At 55.6% G+C, this 11,763-nt stretch overlaps 1 protein-coding gene across 1 annotated transcript in view; it reads left to right on the top strand.

The window, feature by feature from the left end:
- The first annotated feature begins 6,184 nt into the window (after positions 1 to 6,184).
- Positions 6,185 to 11,763, top strand: part of KLHL21 (kelch like family member 21) — a 12,082-nt gene continuing 6,503 nt past the window's right edge. The window contains exons 1-2 of the mRNA XM_059374356.1: positions 6,185 to 7,262; positions 9,369 to 9,774. Coding sequence (XP_059230339.1) covers positions 6,242 to 7,262; positions 9,369 to 9,774 — 1,427 coding nt within the window. The 5' untranslated portion in view covers positions 6,185 to 6,241. The remainder of the gene's footprint in view (positions 7,263 to 9,368; positions 9,775 to 11,763) is intronic.

The following is an 11,763-nucleotide window of genomic DNA, read 5'->3' as shown; positions in this document are numbered from 1 at the left end:
CTCCCTTTGGACTTGGGGGTTCGTGCCCCTTTGTGGGGCCGTGGTCGCCGCAGCGGGGGCGACGGGCGCTGACGTCGCGGCCGCCCCCTGGGCTCGGACCCGGCGGGGCCAACTTGTTTTCGCGGCCGGGGTATTCTGGCCGGCTCCTCCGGGCCCGGGGGTCCTGGGACGGCGGGAGCGAGGATCTCCCGGTGTCTGTGGGACCCGCGTGGGGGTGTCGAGGATCGGCGTTTCTGAAAACGGTGCCGGGGTTACCGGGGTTTGGGAGAGGTTGGTCTCACATTCGCTTTCCCCTCTCCTCGGTCTGATCTTGGGACCACCCTGTTTGCTTACTTTCCCGGGATCACCGGCGTCTCCCGCCCCGGGCTCCAGCGGCGGGTGAGGGGAAGCGCGGCGCAGGCATCGGGTACCGACTGGCTTCACCGGTCGTTGACGGAGCTGGCGGGGCTCACCCGCTGGGCCTGCGGGGCTCCCAGGTTCCCGCACCGAAGGCCGACGACTGGCCGCCGGCTGGGAGGTGGTCGGCTGCGCGGAAGCCCCGGAGCAGGCCGGGCGGCCGAACCTCCGAGAACCGTTCGACGGGCGGTGATTCAGTGCGGGCTGGGCGGCTCCGAAGACAAAGGAACCGCGTTAACGAGGAGGGACGTAAAATTTTAACTTCGAGTCAGAAAACTGACCCCCGGACCTGCTGAATCCGAAGGCTGATTGGGAGAACCTGGGAGGAAGCCCTCGCCGGCGGCCTGCTGCGGTTCCGATGGGGACAGTCCCGAAGGAGACTGCCGGCGAGGTGCTGGGTTTGTCTCAGAAGTACCTTCCTGAGCCCCAGTTTCCTAAACTTACAAAAGTTTGATCTAGTTCCTTTCTCCATACCTGGTCGTTTACTGTGGCTTCAGCAGTGCCTTCCCGGGTTGGAGGGCTCCCCAGTGTGGAAACAAACTGACGGTCTCTAGAAAGTAAGATTGAAGCCCTGCTCAGCCTGTGGAAACGTCACCGACAGCTTCTTAAGAGAGTGGTCACATTCAGGTCACTTAGCCTCATTTAGAATGTTACCTGATCACCTTGGCCAGAGCAAATGTCCTCAGGTCAGTCAGCGTTGCCCAGGGCTGGATTACCAGGAGCAGCTTGTTTTGCCTGAGTAAGAAGGGCCCCCACGAAGGGTCGTTAGTTTTAACGTGTAAATGCTGAAAAGAATATTGATTGGAGATAAGTACAAATAAGGGACTTTTTTTTTAAGATTTTATTTATTTATTTGACAGACAGAGATCACAAGAAGGCAGAGAGGCAGGCAGAGAGAGGGGAGGGGAAGCAGGCTCCCCGATGAGCAGAGAGCCCGATGCGGGACTCCATCCCAGGACCCTGAGATCATGACCTGAGCCAAAGGCAGAGGCTTTAACCCACTAGCCAGCCAGGTGCCCCCAAATAAGGGACTTTTTGTAACTTATCAGTGTTGACTATGATGTAATTTTTCACATAGTAAATACTAAGTCTCCTTCCCATTAAAGTGAAATAAAGAATTTGTTCATTATTATAATGGACTTGATGGGGGCACCTGGGTGGCTCAGTGAGTTAAGCCTCTGCCTTGGGCTCAGGTCATGATCTCAAGGTCCTGAGATTGAGCCCCACATCGGGTAAAAAAAATTAATGGACTTGATGACAAAACCCTAGAATTCGGGAATCTATATTGAATGGAACCACTCAGTCACACTGAGGAAAGAACATTCCAAACCTGGGTTGTGTCATGTAACAGTGATAACTCTTGCTCAGAATAGGTATTCAATAGGTTTTCTTTTTTTTCTAGTTTTATTTACTTACTTGACAGAAAAAGAGACAGCACAAGCAAGGGAAGCTACAGGCAGAGTAGGGGGAGAAGCAGGCTCGCCACTGAGCAGAGAACCCCACATGGGTCTCCATCCCAGGACTCTGGGATCATGACCTGAACTACCCAGGCTTCCCACAATAGATATTTCTCGAATAAGTTATTCATAAGTAGTTCTTAGTACACAGATGTGACCAGTGCTACCTGATGCAGTCTGCTTGTTTCCCTGCCTGCCACTCCAGTATTTTCATGGAGGACCGTCTTGGCGTCCTCCCATTGATTCCCCTTAGAAATTTAGCAGTTTGGAGGAGATCTCAACATTATATGTACCATCCTATCCCTAGACTCAGGGAAGGACTAGACTACCAATAACTGACCCAGATTCAATAGCATAATATGTACACGTGGGAGAATGTAGTTGGTTTACCTAGTTTATTCCTCAGGTGTCCTGTACTACACCTGGGCTCCAAGGGACAAATTTGGAATTCAAGGATTAATGCAAAAGCATTCTCCACAGTAGCCAGATTCTCAGAGTCCGTGATTCCTTGTTTTCTGCTTAAAAAAAAAAAAAATTAAAAAAAGACAAATCTGATGATTCTAGTTCTTTGGAAAAGAAGAAAAAAACCAACGTTCACACAGGTTGTGACAAGTTTTAAAATACTAAGAATACCATAGTTTCCCAGTAAGTAACTTGAGAATGTAGTTATTTTAATTGGGTTACCAAATATAGCTTCACCTTTCTAAATCTTACCGGCCACACTACATTCATTTGGGGAACATTCAGGAAAGATTTCTGCTTCCCATTATAACTCAGTGCTTGAGTGCAGGCATGAACATAACCAAAGGTTTGTTTTTTCCAGAAATGCTTGTTGGTGGCTCAGCTTTAATACTATGGAATTCATATGGATCATTCCCAGCAGCAATTTTCTGACTTTTCCACTTCCGTCCCCAGGAGAGGAAAAAGAAGTGATAATTCCAAGTCTTGTTTCAACTTTTAGTAGCTTTACTACTGTATGAATATATATATGTGTATATATGTATATGTATATATGTATGTGTGAATAGTTTTAAGTCATTAATAAACTATTTTTAAGCCATGTACTGTCAACTCTTTGTATAACAAGGGAAATAACTTATGCACAGAGATCAAATGAATTTGCTGTGTTACCGCTCATACCGGTAAACCATAAAGATTAATAGCTTACGCTATGCCAGATACTGTTGAAATGTTTTGATCTAGAGTGTCTCCTTTACATATAATAATGCATACTGTAGCATTCCTTAAAGGAAATTTTACATAGAGTAAGTTCATCACAAGCCACACTTTAGGTGCTGCAGAAACAGAATGAATCAGGGTGTACCATAGCAAAGGAGCCACAATCTCTTTTTGATGGTATCAGTGTTGAAGTTTGTGTTCCTAAATGTTCTCGGAGGGGAGAGAAAAGGATAACCGTGGCTTTTGTAAAATGATCTCCGTGCCCTCTTGTCCTGTCTGCCTAAAATTAGCATTCCAAGATCAAAACTGCAGAGTGTAAATGTTTAAAATGAAATGGTACCATTATTTGTTAAATCATGTTAAATTACATTATCATAAAGAAGTTACTCACGCAGAGACCACTTTCCTGATTGTGGAAGAGGTAAATTTTTAAAACTTTTATGGTTTATTTATTTATTTATTTATTTATTTTTTTAAAGATTTTATTTATTTATTTGACAGAGAGAAATTACAAGTACACTGAGAGGCAGGCAGAGAGCGAGAGAAGGAAGCAGGCTCCCTGCTGAGCAGAGAGCCCGATGCGGGACTTGATCCCAGGACCCTGAGATCATGACCCGAGCCGAAGGCAGCGGCTTAACCCACTGAGCCACCCAGGCGCCCCAAAACTTTTATGGTTTAAAGTTTAATCTTTTTTTTTTGTCCTTACCACCCCCAGCCCACCAGCCACCCTCTCCCCAGAAGTTTAACCTTCAAATATAAACTTTCCCCCTAAACCATGGGTCGTTGACTAGAGTTAACACCTTTCTTACCAAACACTAGTGTTTTTATCATGGCTGGCTATGGAATGACATTTGAAGAGTTTGCCAACTGTATCGATCACATGGTCCTACTTCAGCAAATGAATTTCTCACATTCCCATCTTGAACTCTTAAGGCTGATGAGTGAAAAAAGGAACAGATAGCATGCCTGGGTTAGTAAGTTCTTCAAATTTCCAAACACAGCTGATGAGGCTAAATCTGTTTATTTTCTGACCGCATTCCTTTGTTGACTTAGATATGTACCCATGACTTCAAATGCTCCCCTTTTAGGTCCTGGATATTAATATACCTTTTTTCTCAAAAACTGAACTTTTAATTTTATTTTAAACTTGTATTGTTATTTCCTTAATACACAGAACAGAAAATACAGGCAAGCCCGTACAAAACAAACCTAACCACCTGGAGAATATGTTACCTTCACAATTGTTTTGTAGGCGCAGGAACACACACAACAAACCGGGCCACACTGCGGGTAATCAGATTTTTTGCTCGACAGGACAGCGTGAGTATCTTTCCATTTCAGTAAACATAGGCATCATCATCATTCATCAAGCCTTCACAGTAAGGCTGATTTATTTAAATAGTTACACGAAATAGTTGGACTCCATTCTTCACTGCTGAAACATTTTTGATTTAGTAAAGCTTTGCTTTCCGCAAGGTGGAGGTGCTCTGACCCAGAGGGACTGGAGTACTTTTCCCCGCAAACATCCCACTTCCTGGCTACTCAGACTTTCTTGTCACAAAGCCTGTGCAAGTAAGCTATTGGCGGGGCTCCTGGGCCCAGGAATGCTGCTGTGTGAACAGTCCATCTATGGGCAACAGGGCAGCTGCCTGGGTACCTGAATGTTTTCTTACTCAGGCCTGCGCTTCCCATGCCGAAATGTGGACCAGATACATTCTCATGGCAAGATGATGAAGTTCATGAGGACAAGGGAAAGCCTGTAGTTTGCATTTCAGAGACAGATGTCTTCTCCAAAGGTTGCACCGGCTTAGCTGGGACCAAGAAATGACATTAAAGCCCCCCCCCCCCCCCCAGGGTGCCCCCCCCCCCCCCCCCGGCCCCCCCCCACACACACGGGGGCGAGTGGGTGAGGTGACGCCCAGGAATGTCTGCAAGGCCCTCCGGGGTCCGGGTGGGGGCTATTGAATAACCAAAACCCAGATTTCTTCAGAGAAACAAAAGGACTGGAGTTGAAATAAGGGTCTTGGCTAAAGTGGGCGAAGCTTACATTAAAGAAAAACCATGGCAGGCACTGTGTCTCCTGAAACCAAAATAAGGAAGATTCCTTTCTTCACAGTCACCTCACAAATGACTGAGACGTTCCTGAACGCCCACACCCCTGGCTTTTAAGGCAGTCCCCTGTCTGACCTTGAACTAAAGGCCCTGTCCCAGGGCCCCTCCTGTCCCCTCTCCCGGAATACAAAAACTGTTTGCCCCGGAATTATTTACATTACTTGTATTATTATAATTTTCTGGTCCTTGAGCCTTTTGTTCAGCCTCATAGTGGGTTCTTCTGAATTCTTGCCACCGCATCCTACCCTCCGCCTCGCATTTCCAGGAGAGGGGCCAGGAGGTCCTGGGTCGAGCCTGAGCAGGCCTGGCCCCTTCTCAAGGCAGCTCTGGAGCCCGAGTCTCCGTGGATCGACTAAAACTGCCCCTTGTGCGCTGACGAAAGTTAATGACCGAGTTAGTCAAGTCTGAAACTCCTGCAGGAACACAGTGGAGCGGATTCCTGGCAGCTGGCCCCGTGTCACTTATAAATGAGAAAAAAAAAAAAAAAAAAAAAAAACCTCTAATGAGCTTATACTTGTTCAAGCTTTGGTCCTGAATCATGGAAATCCCGTCCTCCGAAATCTGCCCAGCGGTACGGCTAACCAGCAACGCTTGGAACCGGTGGAATTCAAAACAAAACAAGAAAAGGGCACTGTAGCGAGCCGCCCGGGGGCTCGGGGCCGACGCAGTGAAGTCTGGCGCGAAACGGGTGGCTCGGTTCCGGGCGTGGAGCTCGCCCCCGCTGGCTTTCGCTCCGCAGCCGGGCCCGGTGGGCCGCGGGCGGACTCTAGAGTCCCCGAGCCCGGACGGAGAGAGGACTCTAGTCGCCCCGCGCGCCCGGCTCGAGCGGGGGCCCGCCGGCAGCCCCGAAAAGGCGCGGACGCGAGGCGGGCGGGCGGTGACTCAGCCGGGGCCGTGGGGCGGGCGGCGGCGGCGGCGGCGGCGGCGCCGGGCCCGGAGGGGTTAAGTGGGCGGGGGTCAGCGGCGCCCCGCCCCTCCCCGGGCCCGCCCCCGAGGCCGCGCCGCCCGGCACTACTTAAAGCGGCGGCGCCGCGCGCGCGGCGTTCCTCCCGCTGGCCCCGGCCGCGGCGCCCCCGAGTGCCCTCAGCGACGGCGCCATGGAGCGGCCGGCACCCCTGGCCGTGCTGCCCTTCTCGGACCCCGCGCACGCGCTGAGCCTGCTGCGCGGCCTGAGCCAGCTCCGCGCCGAGCGCAAGTTCCTGGACGTGACGCTGGAGGCGGCGGGCGGGCGCGACTTCCCCGCGCACCGCGCCGTGCTGGCGGCCGCCAGCCCCTACTTCCGCGCCATGTTCGCGGGGCAGCTGCGCGAGAGCCGCGCCGAGCGGGTGCGCCTGCACGGCGTGCCGCCCGACATGCTGCAGCTGCTGCTCGACTTCAGCTACACGGGCCGCGTGGCGGTGAGCGGCGACAACGCCGAGCCGCTGCTGCGAGCCGCCGACCTGCTGCAGTTCCCGGCGGTGAAGGAGGCGTGCGGCGCCTTCCTGCAGCAGCAGCTCGACCTGGCCAACTGCCTGGACATGCAGGACTTCGCCGAGGCCTTCAGCTGCGCGGGGCTGGCGAGCGCGGCGCAGCGCTTCATCCTGCGCCACGTGGGCGAGCTGGGCCCGGAGCAGCTGGAGCGCCTGCCGCTGGCGCGCCTGCTGCGCTACCTGCGCGACGACGGGCTGTGCGTCCCCAAGGAGGAGGCCGCCTACCAGCTGGCGCTGCGCTGGGTGCGCGCGGACCCGCCGCGCCGCGCCGCGCACTGGCCGCAGCTGCTCGAGGCCGTGCGCCTGCCCTTCGTGCGCCGCTTCTACCTGCTGGCGCACGTCGAGGCCGAGCCGCTGGTGGCGCGCTGCCCGCCCTGCCTGCGCCTGCTGCGCGAGGCGCGCGACTTCCAGGCGGCGCGCTACGACCGCCACGACCGCGGGCCCTGCCCCCGCATGCGCCCGCGCCCCTCCACCGGCCTCGCCGAGATCCTCGTGCTCGTGGGCGGCTGCGACCAGGACTGCGACGAGTTGGTCACCGTCGACTGCTACAACCCGCAGACGGGCCAGTGGCGCTACTTGGCCGAGTTCCCCGACCACCTGGGCGGGGGCTACAGCATCGTGGCGCTGGGCAACGACATCTACGTGACGGGTGAGGGCACTGGGGGCCCGCCGGGGGGACCCCGGGTTAGCCTCCTGCGCCCCTGGGGGAGCGCATTTTCCTGCTGGAGGAACCTGTGAATCCCGGGACCGCCCCGCAATGAGAGCGGCCCCTTCCCTACCCCCTCCCCGCCCCGCGCAGGCCAGTGGGTACACTTCTAGAGCTGTTGCTTTCGACCTAGAAGACCGTTGTGTGAGCGGGGACGAGCAGCTGCTTGTGGGCTCTTTGTTGGTGGGGGGGCGGCCTAGATGACGGATGAGCCCCCTCCTTGCTCGGGAGGTGCCCCCACCCCCATTTGGTTAGCGGATACAGGGGCATTCACCCCATACAATGGGTGCTTTCTTTTTCTCCCTAAGGAATCCAGAGACAGGCAGGGGCTGGCGCTCCCTGAGACATCCGTTCTGGGTCCTGGGGATTTCTCCCGCCCAGCTGAGCCACATGGCCCCCCCTGACACATTCATTCTGTCACCAGTGACAAGGTTCCCTCAGTCTTGCACCTAGGCTGTGCCCTGGGGGTCACATGGTGTTTAGGCTGCTCCCTGCCCAGCGACTGTAAACATGGTCACATGCTAAGAGGTTTTCTTCCAGTTACTTGGCCCAAACCCCAAAACACTGCCGAGTCATGCTGGGCGGGTCCCAGCCTGCTCCAGTTCTGGGCATCTCCCACATTTTTCATTAAAGAGAAATCCCAGTTCAGACAAGGGGCTACCTTCTTCCCTGGGGTGAGGAGGGGCGGTGTCTGTGACAGCTATATAAGGAAAGAACCCGGCTCCGGAAGCCTGTTATCAGTCAGTGAACTGAAGCAGGGGCAGGCCATCAGCCATCAGCGCTGCTGTGCCCAGCCCGGCACATTCAGGAAAAAGCCAGCTCTGAACTCTGGTGCCCCCCATCTCCGGTTGACAAGTGGAGGAATCCCGACTTGAGGACACGCTTAGCTCTTCCTCGGCCTGCTGCTGAGTTTCAGCCTTTTCTGGAATATGCTGGAATCCGTCCCTTTCCGACCTGAGATCAGCCCTGTGGTTGGGAGCTGCGCTCTCCCAGCCCATGAAAGTCTGGCCTGGTGAACTCCCTCCCAGAACTAGTTCGGCTTGCCCAACTTCGCACACCCCTTCCATAAATGTCTCAGCCGAGCAGCTAATCCTTTGGGTTTAGACAGGTGGCTGGGTCATTCCATACAGCTGCCTGTGGGGAATTCACGGGGGCGACAAAGCCCGCGTCAGAGGCCCCAGACAATTATTCTTTACAAGGAAGAAAGCAGGGGAGTGCGCTTTGTAAGAGCTTTGTCTTTTAAAAAGCTCGGGGCTATGAGACGGATAGAATGTCCTGCTCCTCTGCCCTGTGGCGCCAGCTTTGGAGACAGGCAGCAATGTGGCCCCCAGAGTGCTTGGGGTCCCTTCACGCTGTGGAAATTCTAATGTGCCGGGTAGGCCTGGTTTAGTTGATGATTATAGCCGGCCCCACTCGTGGGGCTGGAGGGTGGCGCGAGGGGTTAGCTCTTCTCTGAAAGAAACGTGGAGAGAGTGGACGTTGTACTTGTGGGCCTTGATGCATGGACCCAGACGGAGCATGTGTAGGTGACCTGCACCCAGTCAAGAACTGGAGACCCCGAGTTCCACTCGTCCTGGCACTGGCTTTTTTGGGGTGGGGGGCTGCCCAGGAAGGCGAGAATTCCTTGAACCAGTCCCTGTGCTTCTTACCCTGCTGCTTTGAGGCTCGCCAGAAGTTTTGGCCCTGAGTCGGATGCCCTGGTTCGGTTGAGGTGTCCGGCAGCGTGTGTGGGGTGTCTAGACCGCGGTTGCGGTTTACTTAGAATTCCGGCTACAGGGCCTTTGCTTGACCCACACAGATGGAGCGGGGTCCTTACGGCCTGAGGCTCTCTTGCCCTCCTGGGCTGTGGTCAGCAGGTGCACAACCTCCGCCCCTGCATGAAGCCAGCCCCCAGCCATGGCTTTGGAGGGAGAGGAAGGATGTTTACATTGAAACCCAACAAAGTTACTTCCTCCCCTGGGAGAGTCCCTCGGGGAAGTTCGCAGAGGCAGGGCGGGTGACTCCCCCCACGTCAGCAGGGGCTGACCTGTCCCCTGCACGTGCCTGCAGGTGGGTCTGACGGCTCCCGGCTCTACGACTGCGTGTGGAGGTACAACTCCAGCGTGAACGAGTGGACGGAGGTGGCGCCCATGCTGAAGGCCCGCGAGTACCACAGCTCGTCCGTGCTGGACGGGCTGCTGTACGTGGTGGCCGCGGACAGCACGGAGCGCTACGACCACACCACGGACTCCTGGGAGGCCCTGCAGCCCATGACCTACCCCATGGACAACTGCTCCACCACCGCGTGCCGTGGCCGCCTCTATGCCATCGGCTCCCTGGCCGGCAAGGAGACCATGGTGATGCAGTGTTACCACCCGGACACGGACCTGTGGTCGCTGGTGGACTGTGGCCAGCTCCCGCCCTGGTCCTTTGCCCCCAAGACGGTGACTCTGAACGGACTCATGTACTTCATCAGGTGAGTCCGCGGCGGCCGAACTCTTCCCGTCTTCCTCCCCAGGCCCCGTGCTCCGGCCTCTCCTCCCCGTGCTCCCCATCTCCTAGGTGAGGAAGCAGCCCGAGCTGGGATCCCAGGCTAGACCTTTCTAAACCTGGAGTCTTTGTTCTGCCCCATTTCTCTGAACAGTTTCTGTGGGCTTCTAGGTGTTCTGAGTCAGGGGATCCAAACTGATGGAGTTAGATCTCTTGATTGACTTGGTTAGTTGGTTGAGAGAACTTTCTGAGATTCCCGGAAGCTAAATCCAGTGTGTTGCTTTGCCTTCTCTTCCACCTGGAGGATCCTGGTCTCGGCCCTGGTGGTTCCCACGAACCATTTATTATAAAGAAACCTGTCCCGGGGTGCCTGGGTGGCTCAGTGGGTTAAAGCCTCTGCCTTCGGCTCAGGTCATGGTCCCAGGGTCCTGGGATCGAGCCCCGCATCGGGCTCTCTGCTCAGCGGGGAGCCTGCTTCCCTTCCTCTCTCTCTGCCTGCCTCTGCCTACCTGTGATCTCTGCCTGTCAAATAAATTTTTAAAAAGTTTTGTTTTTTTTTTTTAAAGAAAGAAACCTGTCCTACCTAAGAGGGATTTTGAATCTTAAGTCTAAGGGAGAGCTCACTTGAGTCTTTGGGGAGGTGCTGCCTTGTCAGAGGGACCCTGTGCTCACCGAGCAGAGTGTCCGTGCCCGGCTGCCAGTCCGAGAGCCCGGTGGGGCCTCCGCTCCAGCCCTCGACTTACAGCAAGCAGCACGTGGGCCTTCGGTGCGTGTGTGCAGATTCTCTCCTGACCTGGCCCGGGGGGGCCTCATGGTTCTGTGGAGCCGATGCTCTTCTCTCAGGGTCCCACGGGGAGGGACCCGGGATGGAGCAGGGCCCAGATCTACCCGGGGGACACAGGGACGGTGACAGGAGCACGTGTGAGGGCCGTGAACTGTGCATGGCCTGTCTCCGAGTTGCTCCGTGCCTGTCCGACGCGACGCGATGGGCGTCGCTGCTCATCCCTGTTTCACAGGCGGCAGCAGAGGCTTCCGGGGGTGGGGACTGACCGGATGGCGCCAGGTCTGAATCCAGGATACCCAGCCCCGGCCCTGGTGTGATGTCACTGTATCATGGTTTCCCGGGGCCGGGCTGTGTCCTTGCCAGTGTGGGGCAGAGATGGGTGGTCAGGGGTTTTGATGACCTGCCACAGCCAAATGCCCTCTCCTCCTGGGCCAGTGGGCATCCCGGGGCTCCTGCCTGCTTCGCATAGTGTGTGTGTGTGTGTGTGTGTGTGTGTGTGTGTGTGTGAGAGAGAGAGAGAGAGAGGGCGCGAGCGAGAACTTATAGGTGTGTGTCCCTGCCCCTCCCTTCTTGGCCTAGAGCCTGTCTGGAAGCTTTGGGACCAGGAGGGAAGGGTAAGGTCTGGCTTGCAGTTTCATCCATCGGGAGGAAACTCCTCCATTGGGAGCCTCCGAGGAAGGATGTAAGCCTCAGCTGTAAGCCTTGGCTTGCGTTCTACGTTGCGCTGGCCTTTTCTGCCCTCCGCTCTGCTCCCCCAGACCCCTGGCTCCCTTCCCAGGCTTTCTCGGCGGGAACATCCAGAAGAGAGATGGCCCCACTTGCCACGCATCCTTGTGTGCGCTGCAGGAACGCCCCGGGATCTCTGCCAGCCTCTGTCCATTATAAAACATCCTCTGACCCTTCCCCCAGCTCTCCCTCCCCCAAGTCAAGGTAGATGTCTTCAGAGAGGGGGTGGGGCAGCTATAAATACTTCTCAGAGCGCCAGGACCTTGGCTTTAGCCTTTCAGTAGCGGTTCCAGCTGGGGCGCCTTTGAGAGTGCCCTCCCTGCACTATGAGACAGGCGCGAGGGCCAGTCTGGACACCGAGGCCCCCCTCCTCCGAGGAAGCCCCCCCCCCCCGTCCCGGTGTCTGAGGCGCCTTCCTTCTCCACCTCCGAGCCTCTGTCAGTTACTAACATTCCCCCCGCCCCC

Source organism: Mustela nigripes, chromosome 14, assembly GCF_022355385.1.
Source record: "Mustela nigripes isolate SB6536 chromosome 14, MUSNIG.SB6536, whole genome shotgun sequence".
Taxonomy (NCBI): Eukaryota; Metazoa; Chordata; class Mammalia; order Carnivora; family Mustelidae; genus Mustela; species Mustela nigripes.
Note: the sequence above shows the minus strand (reverse complement) of the source record. Positions and strands in the feature narration are given on the sequence as shown.